This window comes from Schistocerca gregaria, chromosome 5 (genome assembly GCF_023897955.1).
Source record: "Schistocerca gregaria isolate iqSchGreg1 chromosome 5, iqSchGreg1.2, whole genome shotgun sequence".
Lineage (NCBI taxonomy): Eukaryota > Metazoa > Arthropoda > Insecta > Orthoptera > Acrididae > Schistocerca > Schistocerca gregaria.
Genome location: NC_064924.1, coordinates 636,570,693 through 636,591,184, shown reverse-complemented (window position 1 = coordinate 636,591,184; position 20,492 = coordinate 636,570,693). Strand labels below are relative to the sequence as shown.

Sequence of the window (20,492 nt, the reverse complement as noted above, 5' to 3'; positions counted from 1 at the left end):
ACTATAACATCAGTGAGTCACAGTCGGGATTCACCAACTCATACAAATAAATGAGTGTAACTCTTTATAGGGATATAAAATGGAATGATCACGTACACTCAGTTTTTAGCAAAGTAGGTAGTAGGCTTCTATTCATTGATAGAATACTGGAGAAACACAATCAGTCTACAAAGGAAATTGCTTTCGAATCATGTATGTGACTCATTCACGAATGTTGCTCAAGTGTGTGGGACTAGTATTAAACAGAACTAACAAGGGATGTTGAACATATACAGAGAAGGGCAGCACGAGTCATCAGAGATTTGTTTGATTGTGGGAGTGTGTTACAGAGATGCTAAAGAAACTGAACCGTCAAACTCTTGCAGATAGACGTAAACTACAAACAAGGTTTCAACAACTGGCTTTCAATTATGACTCTAGGAATATACTGCAACCTACTATGTATCGCTCACGCACTGATCGTAAGGACATGATTAGAATAATTACAGCACTCATATGGGTATTCAAATAATCATTCCTCTCACGCTTCATACGTCAAATCAACGGGAAGAAATCCTAATAATTGATACAATGGGATGTATCTTCTGCATGTACTTCACAGTGGTTTTCAGCATATTGATGTAAATGAAGTCATTAGTTTGCCCCACATTTTATTCACCTAACTTCTGATCTGTATTTCCTTCTCAAACTATATCTGCACGACTTCTTTTAACCCTATTCCACTGCATTTTTTATGTTTTACTTTTTTTGTTACAACGACTTTCGCCCATTCCACGGAGTGTATTTGGTTCTCATTTCACGCCGTGTATTAATTTGCGGGCGAGTCTACCATTCGTATCGGCAGTGCCGTAGTTTATAACCTCAGTGCTCTGAGCAGTGAATACAAACTTCGCTTACTATCACCATGTAAAAAAAAGAAGAAGCAAACGAGCAATGAAGTTTCTTGGTGACAGCAGACACAGCCAAAGGCCGGCGCTTCCGGTGGTGCTGACTAGCGATGACAAAAGTAGATGTTCATGAGTCAAGAAATCGATGACAATATATAGCATTTACATATTCTTGATCATATGTAAAGTGCAAGCTCCATAATATATGTCTTGGAAACAGAAATCAACCATCAGATTTTGTGAAACGCCTGCAGTTGAGAGTAGATCTACCTCTTATCTTCATAAAATCATCCTTCATATTTTATATGTGTGTACGACTGTATCTTTAACTATTTATTTTCATTTTATTATGATGCCAAATCCTGTACCGTTGTGTGATGATCCCTAGATGTATAAATAAATCAAATTGAATCACATATCTTAAGTGAAAACTATAATGCTCATTAAAATTCATTTACTGTTACTCGGTTAATATTTCTCGGGAAATGTTGAATGCTGGCCAAAGAGATAAAGTAAGAGTTATAAAATAGCGCTGTAGAGATAACTATGTAGTATGAAAATCTTTGATATTAGCAATGTGTTGTCTGCTGTCATTGAAAGCAGACGGAATTTGGGGTGCTTTGTTTATATTTTGGTGTCCTCGGGGGATTTAAGTTTACTCGCAGCCGTTGACCTAATAGAGTATTTGTATTCTGTAATTCTTCGATATCCTCTGAGACGATAATGTCTTCTCACAATATTTCTGATCCTGAATTGGATATTAAAGTGAAAAAAGGTGTGAATTGTAAAGTTGTTGTTTTTACAGTGTAGAATTGTTGCACATTGTTGCGTATTGATGTATAGGTGTATGCTAATGTACCGATAAATATAATTAAACTTCAATATGCATTTTAAGAAATGCAGAAAATTATTTTAAGTTCTGACATTTTGCGAAATATATTTCATTATTGACGCAGCAACGGAGAGAATATCAGAAAATATGCACATTGTTGCCAATGAGCCTTCCTTGGCGTTTTATCGCCTCCAAGAACATGTTAGGAAAGCATTACCACCAATGGTCGAAAAACGAGTGGAAGTTACAAAGCTTCATCATGAACTGCAAGGCCGATGCTACGATGTCGAATATGGCGTTGGGTAAGTTGTTGCACATTCAGATTTCATTTAAGCACGTATCTCTGAGGTGTAGTCTCTCAGACCGCGAGAGTATTTTCGAACTGGTAAGCCGAAGTAAATTGTGGCGAAAAAAATCGTATGAAACATAGATTGACATTTCAAGCTTCTATATTAGTTGACCTTACGCTAACGCACACATTAATGCGACTGATCTCAACGCCTGCGTTCTCTGACATTTAGTCTGATTTTGTACTGTGCTTTAACTGAGTCTTCTTCAAGCTCTTTAAGATATCCAACATTATAATTAAATTTATCATGTCTATGGATTTTTAGCCTCAATTTGTAGATACTGTTTCGTAAATTAGGTATTACATGCATTGGGGTATTTTGGCCTAAATGCAGCTATATAGAGGATAACTCTGGAGGTAGAACTGTTGAAAATCATAGCTACAGAAAACCCATCCAATGAACAAAAGTGTAAGAAATAAATTATAAGATCAATAAACTATAGACCCAATTGCATTACAAATTATTCTTCAATGATGACATTAGGAACAGTTTCAAAGTACAGAATCAGGAGATATCTTAATGCATAAAAGAAACATAAATGATCATAAAATCAGAACAAGGAACGAGCAACAGAAATAGTGAAAATAACAATTTTTTTTCTTGAAGAAATGCATTCAGAAGTTGACTACCCTGTTCAACATTGAGTATGCCACAGTTATGAGTGAGTGCTCTGAGTGCTCAGCTGGATAAAGTGACAAAGTATTGGTGGTAAAAGTTACAACAATGAATTGTTATTATAGGTGTTACTAATAGTGTTGATGAGCTGCTGTCAGAAGTAAGCCATATAAACTTCATTCGTTGCATTATAGTACTTTCTGACAAGCCTAATTTAAGTGATGTTAAGTCTGGTGCTGGCCTTGTAAACTGAGAATCAATTAGCAAAATTAATTAACTCTGTAAAAACAATTTTGTATCATTCATAAACATGAGTTTTGGGTATCACGTTTGTGTAAGCAGAGGTGACTACACGAGACACAGCCCACATTTGAATAGAGAAACTAAAACAAAAGATTCAAGAGATCACATACTGCTGCAAACATATTTTCTCCATGCAATGGACTGAAATATGTGTAATAGAAATGCAGCCACAGTAAAAGATAGCGCCAGAACACTTAGCAGGTGCGGCACAGTAAATCAGCGAAAGTAAGAAATGCGTTGCAGACTGTAACATCAAGACAGGAGACAAGAAAGTGCATACAGCAGACACAGACAAGGCACGCGAAGAGGAAAACCTTCTGAAGTGGCTACAGCCTCTTCATAAAGAATGCTGAGAACTTTTATGTGACCATAAGACCACACATCACTAGCAGTAGCATCATCACCTTCATCGTTATCTGTCGGTACTTCATAAGTCGTAGTCTGATAGGGCTCTATGAGGATTGAGAAGCCAGTGCTGCATAATCATCATGCAGTAGCAAGTGAGGAATCAGGGATAATAGCAGTGGAATGCCATGTTCTAAGTGTCAGGCAGTGGTCCTCAACAGGGTTAAGGAAACTGGTATGTCAGCAGGAATGATTTTTGTTGTTATGATTACACAAAGTAAATAAGTGGAGCCAAAAATTGTTGACTGGCAAAATGTTCTCAGTAACAAACAGTTCCTTAGGTGGGAAGTGCTGGAGACTAGTAACATTAAGGACTCTCAGAAAGATTTCATGTATATATTATTGAAAGCTGGTGCCGTAGTGATGAATCAAAACACACATGTATGAATTATTTTAATGTAGCCTATTACTGTTTCTGTAAAGTCTTCATAAATTATGTAACTTGTATGTAAATTATAAAATCACAAAAATGACTTTATTATTTCAATGTTTAAAAGTATTTTGATAGACCTAAGAACTGATGTTAGAAATGAAGATGCAATAATACTGGCAATAACTAGATCATCATTTCTTAAAAATCTGAAGGCTGCCCTGATTCACCTATATTACAAGAGTGTAATTAAGCTTAATATTAACGTACAGAAAATGACAGTAGAAATAATAGTGACAACTCACTGATACACCCACCCACATGTGCCTCTCCAGTCGTGCCACAAGTATATCCTGTCCTGCAGGACTACCTGACAAAGCAGTCATACCATATATCAACTCTTCCATAACTTCTGCTCACCATTTTACGTGAGCCAGACCACTAGCCAGCTGTCCACCTGAGAGCAGAGTGAATCAGCCAGTGGCAGAATATGCTTCCAAGCACAACATTCTAGACTTCAGTAAGTGCTTCACAACCTGGGCCATCTGGATCTTTCCACCCAACACCTGCTTCGTGATAACTATCCTTATAACACTTCCTTCAGTCTTCTAACCTTCTTGGCTTTAATCTCTGCTATCCCCATCCCACACTCATCACCACCACTCTTTCTGCACTCACACTGTTCTCTCTGCAGTCTCTCTCTTTCTTAATTGTATCTCCCCTCATAATATACTCCTCCATGCCATAGAGTGTTAGGCACAACAACCATGACTGTGCCAGTACAAGGCTTTCCGATTACCTATCACTGAATATAAAAGAACACTGGAAATAACCAATATACTCAAACTCAACAACCAATAAAGCATTCATCACTTACTCAATGACATTTATATGTCTTTCTGAAAGGTTTCCCCCACAGATAACTGATGAAAATTACTTTGTTAACAGTAGACTACAAATAGTTGATAACTCAGGGCATAAGTCTTGAGCCAAACTCTGAAATGTCTAAATTAGCACAAAAATATAAACAGAGATCCACAAGTCATTAAATGTATCAACAGTTGCAGTGCAACTCCGAAAGCTAAGTAAATGCACAATGACAAAATAATGAAAGTGCACAAAACAAATCTAAAGGCATGTGAAATATCATTAGCAGCGAAACATACCGAAAGCCATGTGATATAACCTTAAGGGAAAATCAAGGAAGTTTAGTTAGATATCAGAAATTAGCTGATTATGTAAGCAGACATTGCATGCAAAAAGTCAACAAATTGACTTGAAGTAAGATCAGTGATGATGAAGTTTACAGCCATGCTAATAGTTCTAACAGTAATAAAATATAATGTAATTTTTCTTGGATTAGGATCAGTCTCCATGTGTAGTGCTAGTGTAATTTACAGAAGTGTATAACACATAATAAATACATCATCTTTTGTAGAAGTGTTCCAAAACAAATTAGGTTTCCAAAATAAAATCCCTATACAAAACGGGAGATACTGTAGAAGTGGGTAACTATAGAACTATATCGTTACTGAGAGCCTTCTCAGGCTGTCTTGGAAAATTCAAACCTCCTCTCTACACTTCAGCACGGTTTCTTTGGAAGTAGTATTACGACAATAGCCGTGGTTCAATTCATGGAGGGATAAATTCTGATTTATGAAGTCATAATAATAATTTTATATTAAAAACAAAGATTCCAAGACTTACCAAGCGGGAAAGCACCGGTAGACAGCCACAATAAATAAAACACACAAACACACACACAGAATTTCTAGCTTTCGCAACTGACGGTTGCTTCTTCAGGAAAGACGGAAGGAGAGGGAAAGACGAAAGGATGTGGGTTTTAAGGGAGAGGGTAAGGAGTCATTCCAATCCCGGGAGCGGAAAGACTTACCTTATGGGGAAAAAAGGACAGGTGTACACTCGTGCGCGCCCACACACACACACACACACACACACACACACACACACAAGCAGACATTTGTAAAGGCAATTGTCGTTCAGCTGATTACAGAAATAGACAAAGTCAAGAGCATATATTTCTACATAAACTACTATATCGATGTAAATTGGTTTACATAAAATAGGTACACATTAGAATACAATATTTTCATCTTCAAAGAATTCATCAATGGTGTAAAACAGATTGTTCACTAGTAGCTTGTATAATTTAGCTGTAAAGATATTTACAGGCAGTTCTTTAAAGTCAGCACTTAGTCTATTAAACATCCTTAGTCCAAGAACTAGGTAGGAATTATGCGATTTTGATAATCTATGATATGGTACGCCTACAGATGTTCTGTTTCTAGTATTATGGCTATGAATATCACTTCTGAACACAAAATTAGACACATTGTTTCTAATGTACATTAAAACATTGTAGATGAATAAGTTTACTTCTGTAAGACACTGCAATTTAATAAACAGAGGTTTACAATGTTCTGTTTTATCGGGATCCGTTATTATTCTTATTACTTTCTTCTGTAAAAGTGAAATGTCATTTACATAACAGCTACTACCCCACAGTAAAATTCCATAAGAGCTGATGCTTTGGAAGAAGGCAAATGCTGATCTCACATAGTCATTGGGAACATGTCTTTTTAAATTTCTAATTAGATAAATAACTCTTGAAAGCCTAGCCAATATATTTTTAATGTGTGGTTCCCACATCAATTTATTGTCAATAGTAACACCTAAAAATTTAACAGTTTCTAATTCCTGGTAGTTAGGAATCTCTCTGAGGCTAAAGTAAAGTGTCTGGGTTTTGTTTTCATTTAGCAAGAAGCCATTAGCTTTGAACCATAATGAGGACTGAGCAAGGGTATTTTCGGTCAGTGTTTTCAGTGTACCTAGATCAGAGCTTTTGTGTAGAAAAGTTGTGTCATCAGCATACAATATTGTATGAGAATTTATGAATAAGGGCAGGTCATTAATCATTATTATAAACAGTAAAGGTCCAAGCACCGACCCTTGAGGCACTCCGTACCTAACATTAACCAATGCACACAACTTGTTGACGGTTCTCTAGAAAAGACCTGAACATATTTATACTGTTGTTATCAAAACCATAGTAAAGTAGCTTATTCAGCACAGTGTCATGTTCTACACAGTCAAAGGCTCTGCTCAGGTCACAAAATGTAGCCTGGGCATAGTTCCTAGCCTCGAACATATCTAGGACTAATTTTACGAGGGAGTCCATTGCATCCATTGTGGATTTAACTTTCCTAAATCCAAACTGTTTATCACTAATTACATTTAGTTTACCCAAGTAAGCACTAACTTGCTCATACATAATCGTTTCTAAAATTTTTGAAAAAACTGGCGTTATGGATATAGGTCTGTAACGAGCAGGACAGTTCTTTTCCCCTTTTTTGTATATGGGCACAACTCTAGAAATTTTTAGTATGTCGGGGAACTTACTTTCAACTAGGCATTTGTTAACACAAAAGGTTAAAGGATAAATCACACAATCAATAACATCTTTCAACAAATTACATGACATATCATAGTAATCAACACCAACCGAAGGTTTGAAATTTTTCACTGTTTTTAGGATATTATTTGGGCTCACTTCTGTGAAAGTGAAGGTGCTTGGGGGAAGCTTTTCATAGCAGCTGTCCATAATACTAAGTGCATTTTCAGGTGGTTTGATTATTGAACTACTAATTTCTTCAATGGACTGAATGCAATATTTATTAAATTCTTCTGGGGTAATGGCAATTTCCTCTCTGTGTTTAGTGTGTGCAATGGAGTTTATTACACTCCAGGCCTTCTTGCATTTATTGTTAGATTTTTCAATGTTTACTATGTTATGCAGTTTCTTTGCTTCATTTATTACCTTCCTATACTTGCATTTAGCTTTAGCATACAGGTCTTTATACAGTTCTGATTTACTGGTTTTGTACAGACTAGAATACAGCATAACAGTATTTTTCAGTTGCCCTAACTGTGGAGTATACCATTCCTTCGTTTTCCTTTTCTTGTAATCACTACTAATATTCACTGTACATTTTTTCAGAGGGATGTTATTTTCAAATACATTTAAAAAGATGGAGAAAAATTTTGTGAATACAATATCAGCTGAACAGTGTTGAAGCCTAATAAAACATGTGTCCCAACCGAAATAAGTGAGGGCATGTCTAAACCTATCCATTCTCTCTCTGCTCACTGGCCTAGTAATCACAGTTTTTGATTCTGCTTTGGTGCAGTCTGAAGTTACATTATTTAGGCTAAGATATACTGCATCATGGTCTGAGAAAGGGAAACCAATTACATCAGTGGACTTACAAGTTCTCTTAATATTTGTAAATATATTGTCTAGACAGGATGAGCCTCTGGTAGGTTTGCAGTTAACATAGTACAGGTTAAATTGTGGAAGCACATTTTTGAGCTTTGTCACAGTTTCTCTGTCCTGCAGGACATCAAAACTTGAATTGATATCCCCTCCAATGACAACATTGTATTTTTTCCATTTCGGTATACATATGTACATTGAGAGTTCCTCAAGTTTCTCCACAAAGATATGGGGTCACCACTAGGTGGCCTGTACACTACTACTACCATTAGCTTAAGGCTCTCAATTACTAGACCTGGTATTTCAAAATGCATTTCATCACAAAGGGTATTGAGATCTATCCTGCCACAGTTTGGTGCAAGAGGTGCTTTTGCATATATTGCTACCCCACCACGTAAGTGCTGTTTTCTGCAATAGCAACTAAATAGTGTGTAATCATCCAATGCTTTGTACCCAAGCTCATCCTCTTTACACCAATGTTCACTTAAACATAGAATATCTATCAAGTTTTCATTTGAAAATTCGTTGACAATTAAGTTTTTATCTGCCATGCCCTGAATATTGAGGTAGCATATTTTAAACTCTACTTTAGGCATTTCTTTTTTTGCATATTCTCTTAGTTGGCATGACCTACTGTTACTGCATGAAAGTGGACCAGGTTGTGTCCTTATGTTACTGGAACACCCAACCTGTTTTTTGTCATCTCGGTTGAAACATAATCCAAACACATTACTGGACTTTTTTCCTTCTCTAGCTTATCCAATACTATTCCGATAATTGTATCACGTAAAACACGTTTACCTAGATAGCTGAAATGTTGACCATGCTTGGTATGCCATTCTCTGGTGTTAATTAAGGTAACATTCTTAAAGTGCTTACAGATAGCTTTGTACTCCTTGTTTGTCTGCTCCACTTCCTTATTCACACATGACCACTGGCGCAAATCATGTCGGTGTGGCACATTAACGACCATCATGTTGGTGTGGGTTAACATTCCAATAGTCTTCTTCAGTGTCAAAGTAGCAATCTTCCTTTCGTTTCTGCTGACGTTGTTTGCTCCGGCCATTACCACCACAAAGTCTCTGTCCGCGAGGACTGTGCTTTCTTTCTTGATTGATGTTGAAACATTCGTAAACCAGCCCCTGATTTAACGATATCTTCTGTTTCAAACTCGTCAATCACACAAGGTCCGCTTTCCATTAACATAGCTTAGTTACAATGCGACACAATACCTTATTGGTAGAATCAGAAGATAACAGTGTAACAAAGATAGTTAAAAATCTTTGTTTACAATCTTAACTATATAGTAGGAATCAGTCGGTGGACATAACTCTAACAATCAGAATCGGAGAATTAAATTCACATTGAACATACAATCACTTGCAATGGGTGTTCTCTAGCTCAATGACTTAGGTTACCACCTATTCTGTTTTTATGTTAATGACTGACAGCAGTCTCTCACTTTCAGTTCCTGCTCCCCAGACAGTATTTCAAATTGGTACTTATACAGTATGTCTAAAACGTATTGTGTCTTCACCAGTCAAATATGTTTATAAAATTCAACTCTTCAGAACTGAGCCATCTTCATTGCTGGTGCTGGTGTCCTAGGTCATACGTTCATTTATGCCTAAAATTAATTTTTCTGTAATTACCATCATTTTAGTGACACTATTTTCAAACTATACTTCTTGCAATTTTGTGGAAGGCTTTAGAGTTGTATGTTATTAATCCTATCATAATTAAAGCAATTCAGGATCTGTTTGGAAAAAAAAAAAGTAAACATGTAAGAACATGGGACTCATAGTAAATTGTGGTACTATATATTCATGACAATTTGCTGATGAGCAGCTCATCTCGGCACAAGATGATGAAGACGTTGAATATATTACCAGGAAATAAATACAAAAATATTTTTAAAAAAAATGGGGCCTTCAGGTCAACATAAAGGAAACAAAACACATGGTAATGGGAGGAACGTATCACAGTTTGACATGGGAAGAAGGGACGGGACTGATCATGCATACTGAAGAGTTCAAATACAGGGGTGAACAAAAATGTGGAAGCACCACAAACACAACGAATTACCGTGTTTAATGCTGTGAAGGAAAGCATTCAAAAGAGCTTCCAGTCATTTCAAAATGGATAAATGCAGCTTCTCTCCAACCTTGAAGGCTTAATAATATTGAAATCTGGTGACTGTGGTGGCCAGGAGAGATGCAGTTCATCTTTCTGCTCACAAAACTAGATCAGGACAAAGCTGCGTGTGAACCGAGGCCCTCTCATCTTGAAGCACAGCATCACCATTTAGGAACAAACTTTATACCATGGGATGGACATGGTCAGCCAAAATAGTCACATAATCTGTGTCGGTGAAACGGCCTTTCAGAGTAATCGTGGGGATCATGGAATGACAAGATACAGTTGCCCAAATCATGACCAGACCACCCTCTTCCCCTTCCCCATGTCTCACACTTGGGATGTAAACTCAGCTAGAAAATGGAAGCCATGTGAAATGAGATTCATCTGACCAAGTGATGTTATTCCATTGCTCCATAGTCTGCGTTAAAAGGCATCGGCATTAAATTTTTGTGTTACAGGCAACAAATGATGAGTGGTTTAGGAATTCATGCTTGCCCTACAAGTCCCTGCTTGTGAGGCTTCTCTTTTTTTTGTTGTTTTTATGTTGACAGGGTTCACAAGTACAACTCCAGTTCTACAATGACTTTGTAGTCTTGTCCTCTTATTTTTCATTACAGTCCTTTTCAATAACCACCTGTCACCATCACTCAACAACAGTTTTGTCCATGTTGTGACTTAACGGATAATATTGTTTCTGCTTTCCCTGTATGCAGTACAAATCTTTGATACTGTGTCTCTTTGAAACACGAAACACCTTGGCTAGTTTGGTTACAGAAGCAACCACCAAACAAGCACCAATAGTTTGCCCATCTTTGAATTCACTTAGCTCCTACATAATGCATTGACGACTACACAGAACACTGTTCTGACCATGGCTGACACTTACCAACTATTGAAGACGTTGCACAGGTCTCATTTGTGGTCATACACAACAGTGCAACCTGCAGGTGTGGGTAGAATCTGCATTTATATTCAAGCATGCATTTCTCATGGTGTTGCCGTATTTTTGTCCAGCCCCTGTAGCTGGGAGAAATATCACACAAGATGTTAAACAAGATAAGGAAATTATTTCAAGAACAAATTATGGAAATTTCACTATTGGGACACTGAACAGTATTTTATGGAATCAACAGAGTTGAAAGGAAACAAACAAAAAATTGTGAAAACAATTGTTTGAAGCATTGTGGCATACGGCTCAGAAGTATGGGCAGTTAGATACCATTTGATGAAAAGATTGATAGCAACTGTGTTGAGCTTTTGGAGAACAGCTGCAAAGATATACAGATGAGGAAATGGTCAGAAGTGAAGTAGTTAGGAAGAAAATGAGTATCACAGGTTTGGGTTTTGATTTTGTGGAAGAAAAACAGTTCATATGATATGGGCATATGAAAAAGTTGTTAGAGGAAAGATTGCCATGACAGATCATGGAACGGAAACTACCAGGAAGCAAGCAAATAATAAACTTCTTGCAAACAATATATGATTTTGGAACATTTGTAAAGGAATGATAATTTCATATTGTAAAAGGGAGACTGTTATCACTTCTTGAACATTAGTAATGACTGAATAACTCTCATGTCATTAATCACTCTAAGACCCATCATTTGAATCACTCTGCAGCCTTTTTGAAAAATTCTGTTTTGTTACAGCATGGATTTGGATGCTTGTCTTGTTACACTGCTCTCTCTTGTATGTTTTTGAATGTATGGTAAATCTTGTGTGACACCATTGATTTCTCCTGCTTATATTAACTTATTTTTCTTTTGTAAGTTGTAACACATTTCTTTGTACTTTCACAATACTATATCCCTCTCTTTTTCAGAAGGTGATAAGTGTCTTAGCTTTTGTATATTTTCATTTCATTTTATTTTATTATCTTCCTGTAAATCATTTACATGATGTAGGAATTGTCACAACAAAGTTATCATAGTAGTACAAGTACTACAGACATAATAATGGAATATCACTTTCAAGGCATTTTTTAAAAAGTACAAATTTAGACATATAAATTAAAATTTTTGGCAATAAATTTACACACTATCAAAGTACTCATCTACGCCATAGAAAGTTTTGCTTAAAAGCTAATTTTTAAGCTCAGTCTTAAATTTTACTTCATCTATTATTTCCTTCATGTACACTGGCAGATAATTGTAAAGTTTTATTCCAAAATAACTTACATGCTTTTGGGTTTGTGTTGTCCTTACCCTTTCTACATACAAATTCTTACGAGTTCTAGTATTATTTTGCAAAAACAGACATAATGTCTTATGGGATAACAGCAATCAGTGATTTTATAATGTTATTTAAAATCCGTCTTGATTGTTTTTTTTCCCCCCCTCCAGTTGGTTATGTGATGTAGCATGTAAAAGTTGCTGGATTTGGACGGGTTACTCCTGTAACTGAAATATCATATCTGAAGATGGTTCTGAATGAACCGAAACCGGTCATATGAATAAAAAAAAAATTGCAATCAAGACTGATTTAAGTAACATTCCAGTATTATAATTATGGCAGTCGTCATTTGTACACAGATTTTTCATATGTGCTCTTGTACACCGAATGCTTTTAAAAATATACAGTGATGGTATTGTGGGTATTTGCAGTTCTTTGAAAAGGGGTCTATAATGAGTTCGTGGAGAGTTATGTGTTATGATTTGTATAGCTCTTTTCTGAAATTTGAAGATATCTGTTAAGCTTGATTTAGTTTTACCCCAGAACACTATGCCGTAAGACACGATGGACTGAAAGTAAACAAAGTGCACTAGTCTAGTACAGTCTGTGCTGCATACTCTAGATAATATCCTCAATGCAAAACATGCCGAATTGAGCCTGTGGGATAAGTACTTGAGATAGTCTTTCCAGCTTAATTTTTGATCAATGTACATGCCCAAAAACTTTGTGGATTGTACACTCTCTGTCTTCTTATCCGTTAGTTTTGACTGGAGGTCCATATCTTGAGTTGCTTTGCCATACTGTATATAATTTGTTTTACTTAGATTAAGTGTTAACTCATTAGCATTAAACCAATGTTGAATATTTTTTGTGGTTGTAATGGTCCATGTATTGTTTTTGTTATTCAAAGATGTTAACGCACTAATAGTGTGCTGATTATTTGTAGGGCTATAAAATCTATGGAAGGTGCTGAGGAAAGTTTTGACAACATACAGGAATTGTTAAAAAATGCAGTTTTCCTCAAGCAGCAAATAAAATATGAAGAAGCCAGAAGGTAAGATTTCATTTTAGTTGACACACAGATGTGATGGTGAAGGTTTTCTTTCTTTTTTTTTTTTTTTGTTAACTTATTGCTTTTAAGTAACACAAATCTTAATCGTATGTGCAGTCTATATTATTCCAGTATAGATCGGACATTCTTGTATGGCCTGATTGCCATTGAAAAATATGACTATTGTAAATCATAATATCTCCAATGAATGCTGAATGGTTGTTGACATCCCATACTGCAAAGATCCAAGTATCTTTATGAACATAATTATGCTTCATTGTAGTCACACTTTTAAGCAAATCTTGTGTAATAACTTCAAAGATGACAGATGGAAAATTTATAAAGTGGTCATGTATCATCTCCAGACTTGGAAGGTAGTAAATATGTTCCCTATAATTTTTATATTCTTTCCATTTAATGCTTTTAATCTAATTGTAAAGTTTTTAGCACGTTAATGATAGATGGGGGCATGGTGATTAATAGCATGCAGCATATAGTATTTGGAATACCAGAACATATTTGTAGCAGTAGTCTGATACATTTTACCATTTTTTTTTTTTTGAAAGAAAGAAATGAAAAATGACAGGTAAAGGTATACTAATTTGAATTTGTTACTGCTGTTTGTTAGTCTTTATGGATGTTACTTCAAACAGGTGTTGTATGCTCCTTAGTAGCTGTTTTGTAGAATAAGTAGACTCCAGCGATTGTCTACAAATGGTGTGGTTTCTGATTGTTATGGACCATTAGTAAGATATTATGTAAAAGTAAAATACATATTCAGTTTGCTTTGAAAATATATTAAAAAAATAAAACAAGGAAATGGCAGGTGGGGATTGAGTGAACAAGCAGGATGATGAAAAGTAATCCAGATCTAAAAAGGTCTGTAATTGTCCGGTTTTTTGTACATTCCCACACTTGTCATTTCAATGATTCCACCTGTCTGAGCACTGCAGATATTATTTTTGAGACTATGGCACTATAATTTACAGTATCATATGTATACATCTGGACTGTGAGTGTGTGCCATTTCAAAAGTCTGTCGTGTTGGTATAAGTCAAGTTAGTTAAAACACTTTTTACTTCTTGTTTTATTTGAAAAGTTTGCAGCTAATAGTGGTTTGTGTCCTGTTTAAGTAGACTGCTGAGTGATATTTTCCTTTAAAATTTTTCCTTAGTGCATAAAATATTGCATGTTTAGTAATTGTTCTGTATATTATTGATATTTTGTTGCATGTTTTGTTTCTGTAGGCTCCCTTCACTTCACTAATGCCTCTTTACCAGCCTTGAACCACGTACAGCTGTACATGATAAGGTAATGATTGCCATGGGATTTGTGTTAAGCACTGTGATTAAAAGTGTTGTTGTTTTTTACACCATGTAATGTGTAACTGAAATCACCAATGTCTTTAAAATTGCACTTGTCCAATTATTGTATACACCAATGCTTGTGAAATTTGCAACACAGAGGATAAACATGATTGATATGAGCATTGTGCTGCACTAAAGACAGTATAATGGTGTGACTTAACTGCAACTCAGGATATCATAGCAGAGAATCAGAGGGCTAGGGAAATGTTTCTGCAAAGCACTAGCAATGCTTAAAAAAGTTGCTGACCAACTGTATCCCAGACATATTTAATAAGCAATTCATGTAGTAAATGGTGACAGTGGTACCTGCTATTCTTAGTAGGCAGCTTCCACATTTTTCATCGCATGTGGACAGGCACAGTGCTGCTGAAATTCAGTGTGTAGAGGAACACTGGCCTCTAAACATCCTCGGTGTAGGTCACTTTGTCAGACAGCACTTGATACATAGTAAATGACAACACACATTGTATTCTATGCCTCGTGTCATCTGTGGTGCTTGTAAATGGTATTGTTCAGTTATGTGGACTGCCATATTTTGCCCAGTTTTGAAGTGTTAAGGAATACTTGGCCATCAATATAGGGAGTTTGAACCAGGATTTGTTTAAAACACTTCATTTTGTCTCTCAGTCCACACAGTCGCATTCATGTCCCAGTTGGAGTTTGAAGCATTTGTGATTTATGAACAAAGGAATGACAGGTGTACCATGAATCCGGCTCATGGCAGATGCACTGAACTGTAGATGTGGATGAGTCATTACTTGTTGTGATGCTATGGTGCCGAGCTGGCCCCTCAGATCAAAGCGATATGCTCAGGTATCTCCACATAAATGATGTGACTTTCATCTCATTCTGTAATGATATTGCGTCACATGATATGTGCTTTTCACTGAGTATGACCCACTCATGTTCACCAGTTCCACACAAGTGACACTCTTTGATGAGCATGTCCTATATGAACAAAACTGTGTCACTGTAAGAAACATTTCTAGTCTCTAAAGAAAAGGATAGGACACAGCTATAGGCAGCCATCCTAGATGTTGCAATTTTTACAAACATTATTGTAGTCTGCAGCTTTCACTTAATTACTTAAATCACTTGTTTAGTTTGAAGTAGTTTTTATTTAACTTATCAATTTTTTAAAAAAAATTGTGCATGATGTTTTGTGTGCTTAATTGACCGTTTTGAGATAACACATTTTAAAAAAAAATGTGTTTCCTTGTCACTGAAAAAAAAAATCAGAATTATCTAGAGAAAGACGAATATTTTTAATAACCTTGTGCTTACCAGAAGTCTTTTGGATGTTTTGTTTGGCATAGAACAGTGTAGTATTTGAATAAATAAAATAATTAAACCTTCAATTGTTTGCACATATTCAGAAACATTGCCTTTAATGCAGAAGTTAATGTAATTGTTGTTGTGGTCTTCAGTCCAAAGACAGGTTTGACGCTGCTGTCCATTCTACTCTATCCTGTGCAAGCCACTTCATCTCCAAATAAGTACTGCAGCCTAAATTGTTCTGAATCTACTTGCTGCTCCCCTTCTACAATTTCTATCCCCACACATCCATCCATTACTAAACTGTTGATAGCTTTATGCCTTAGAATGCGCCCTGTCAACCAACCCCTTTTTTTATTTCCCCGATTCTGTTCAGTGCCTCCTCATTAGTTATGTTAATCTTCAGCATTCTTCTATGAAACCATAATTCAAAAGCCTCTATTCTCTTTATATCTAAACTGCTTGTCATCCTTGTTTCACTTGCATACATGGATACACTCCAGCCTTTCAGTGATGTAAAGTGCCACAAGTAAAGGATGAACTAGTCTGCACCATCAAGTGGTGCTGTGTGCACACCAGTCAGAATTTCAACGTAATGTACAGACACATCACACAACCCAGTATCAATTGAGGAAAGTATAGTTGCGAGGGACCACCTGTCGTACAAAAAGTATGAATATACAAAGTTTGCAATGTTATGCATAAGTAAGCGTGCTGATCAGCCACTTAGATTTGATATGTGGTGAGGTGAATTTGTTTGTGAAGCTATGTGGCCTCAGGACCGAGAGGGAATCTCGGTCGGGTGGGCCGCAGTGGCTGCTGCAGGCAAGCCAGATGCAGGGGCATCAGCAAAGGGTCGGATGTGGATAAAAACCAATATGGGTAATTAAGATGACGGAAAAATCGCTTAAGAGGACAGATAATGCTTCTAGAAATAACGGAGTGTCAGATAAGCTGAAAGATGGATCTTACAGATCTTTGAGAATGCACAATAATTTACAGTCAAGTATTAAAACAAACCTGAATACATTTGCAATCTCAGAAAAATTAGTAGCATCCGCTGACACACCAGTATTCCAATATCTTTAAAACTACAGAAGTTAATATTTCACAGCAAACAAACATTTTCGCAATGAATTTCTGAACCATCAACTTTTAAATGCTTCATGCGATTTCAGCATACAATATCTCAGATGACAGTATGGCAATATAGCAATCATCTCTGAAAGCTATGTATCTGTATCTATTTTAGTTCTTGATTTATTACATTTTTTACATCTTTTCATTATGCAAATGTTTCTCAGAACATCATATCCTCCACAATTACACAGCAAATGAATACAGCTTGAGTACCTCTGAACAGTGTACTACTTTGCCAGTAACTTTATTTAAATTTTAATTACAACTGATAATATAAAATCATGATAATTTAAGACTGGTCAGTCGCATGTGTCAGTTATCACCACCTTCATAAAAGAGTGCTGAAATATGCTTCTAACAAGCAGGCCTAAATAATTGTTTAAACAATATTAACAACAATCTGTTGTCATTTATTGTGAGTGCAATTGTGATAGAATACTGGATTATTTATTTCTGGACGAACCTTTATATTTATTGTGAATGATCTGAGTGTGACCAAATGTTTATAACATTTCTTTGTTTGAATGCTGGTGTGATGTATACTTTAGTCTGGGAAGTGGTCAGCTTGAGTCACATGATGTCTGTAGAACTTAAGAACAATGTATTTTTGTTGGAGATGGCCTTGAGCCAGTGGAAAAGCAGACATTAGCAGAACACTATGGGAGTCCAGTGGAGACTGGGGCTTTTCGAGTGAAGAGCTTAAAGGAGAGATTCTGGGCACTTTTATATGAATTCTGGTAAGAGGTGGACCTGCTTGTGGTAACAAGTGGTATTCTATCAAGGACGTGTTTGGTTCTGTGTAGTGAACAGCTGCTAACAGACTTTAACTTCTGAAGGGATTCCATGATTTGAGAGGTCTGAAAGTGCTCCAGAGTAGGACTCTGTATTATGGAACTTAGGATAGACACACTATGAGATAGTGTCCTTGTATCACATGTGATGGTTTGTAAATCATCTAGCTGAATCCTGAACTGTTTTGAGGTGGTGTATATTTCGTGTATTGTGATTACAAAATGGTCTTCGTTTTCAAGTATCTTTGATTACAGAAGTTTTGGGGATTTTGCTACCATTCTCATAATGCTCCCAACGTAACTTTACTGCATTTGGTAATGATATTTTCTGTCTGTATTTTAATTGAATATTGTAGGACCACTTCCCATGTATTTGAGATATCCTTTCTTGAATAAACATTACTCAACATAGATCTGTCATCTGCATCACTTATAGACATTAGATTGGAAAATTTGTTATCAGATTATTCATTTAGCTTTTATTTTGTATTTCTGTGTATCTTATTAACTCACAGTTCTAGCCAGTGACTGCAAGATCACAGCTACAGGTTAGTTTATTTGCAATGAATTAGCTATGTGGCATGAAAGCAGACGTGTGCAGTTCGAACCTATTACCACATTGAGCTATCCTTTTTTAAATAAAGCCATGCATAATCCAAGTACCTAAAGTATGAGTAATCACAGGTATAGATGTAGCTGGTTTGACCATATGGGATGCTGTTTAGAAGAGCAACTACTCTAACATTAACCATTAGGTAACATCACAAGTTCATATGGTAAAGTTTGCAAATGAAAAGGAAAAGTGTCATTCAGATATTTCATAATATTATTCATTTACTATACAATATACATACATATACATATAATATTTAGAAGGCAGTATGAAGTGACCACTTTCTTTCTTTCCTTTTTCTTAAAAAAAGGAAAATAATCCCAGTTTCGTGATGTGCTGTTGGATCGTTTTTAGCAGGGGGTTGGTGTCCCTCAGAACAGTGTTTAAAGTGTTAGCCTCTTTTCTGTAGAATGCTCCTTGTTTGTGGATGATTTGCAGTTTTTTATTCCTCCTCCAGTGTTGCAACGCCTCCTGTGGGTCCGGGGGTTAGAACAGGCCCAAGGTATTCCTGCCTGTCTTAAGAGGCGACTAAAAGGTGTCTCACACGTTTTGGCCTTTTGTGATGGTCCCCTGTAGGGATTTACCTCAATTTTTCAAAGTTTTCCCAAAGGGTGAGCCAATTGGGGAAGGGCGCCTTACATGGTGCATCGTGTCCATCATGCGCTGAGACCTATCGCATCCTTTGTCGATGTGGATCTGCACTTCTGCTCATTCTCCAACTGTTGGGCAAGGTCACCCTCCTGGGTGCATATTTTCCAACTGTGCAGTATCGTTTTCTACAGTGATGATGATAATGGACTTGTTTCCTTTTTTGCACCTGAAATCCAGCATGGTAGCCAGTCTCTTCTGGAAGGGGCGCCATGTACCCTGTTGGTTGTAGCCCCCTGACCACACAGGGATCATTCTGCTAATGCCTCTGCCGTTAACTCCCCACATATACCGAGGAGTAGATGTATCGGTACCCCGGCAATGGCTATCCTGCCAGGTGGTCTTTGCTGCAGCTGGATGGCGTCTGTGGGGAGGGCTCCTGGTCAGAGTGGGTGGCATCAGGGTGGATGACACGTGATGAAGCGTAGTACATTATCTCTTGCTGGTGGTCAAACACCAGCAGTCCCTAAGCATTCACGGGCTCAATTTAATAACAGTAAGACCCCAAATGGTTCCCCTCCCTGGCCACACCATAGGAGGAACGTTAGGCCAAGGATGGCAGCGGCTCTTATTCTCCCTGGTGCCTTGTATGTTCAAGAGCTGATGAGGAATCTTTCATGATGATGAAGCCTCAGTTTTTTTGTGATTACTCACCTGTTGACAAGTTGGGGGATGTTTCTGTAACTGTCACACCCCATAAGAGGTTAAATATGGTCCAGGGTGTCATATTTCACAGGGACCTTCTTTTTCAGTCTGACAGTGAGCTGCGCGCCAGTTAAGAGCGGCGAGGTGTACCTTTCGTTTGGTGTGTCCACCGGGGTCCAAGGGATAATCAGGTTGCCACCAGTGCCTTAATCTTGGCCTTTGAGGGTGATACATTACCCAAGAAGGTCAAGGCAGTGGTCTACCACTGTGATGTAAAGCCCTATGTCCGTCCCCCAGTGCACTGCTTTAAATGCTGGAAGTTCAGCTATATGTCTTCTCACTGTACTTCCAGCATCACATCTCAAGATTGCGGGTGCCTATCACATCCCAATACTCCAATTGCCCCACCTCCTATCTGTGTCAACTGCGGAGAGCACCATTTGCCTTGCTCACCTGACTGCTGAATTCTCCAGAAAGAAAGGAAAATGATGGAGTACAAGATCCTGGGCTGACTGACCTACACTGAGGCTGAGGCTGAGGCTGAGGATGTAGGCTACACTGAGGCCTATGTCCTGTACCAGTGACATTGTCTTAT

General features: G+C 37.1%; 1 protein-coding gene across 1 annotated transcript in view; it reads left to right on the top strand.

The window, feature by feature from the left end:
• Positions 1–1,464: 1,464 nt before the first annotated feature.
• LOC126271983 (BLOC-1-related complex subunit 8 homolog) overlaps positions 1,465–20,492 on the top strand; it is a 114,869-nt gene continuing 95,841 nt past the window's right edge. Inside the window, exons 1-3 of the mRNA XM_049974448.1 lie at positions 1,465–1,662; positions 1,844–2,021; positions 13,314–13,421. Of these exons, the coding sequence (XP_049830405.1) occupies positions 1,611–1,662; positions 1,844–2,021; positions 13,314–13,421 (338 nt within the window). The 5' untranslated portion in view covers positions 1,465–1,610. The remainder of the gene's footprint in view (positions 1,663–1,843; positions 2,022–13,313; positions 13,422–20,492) is intronic.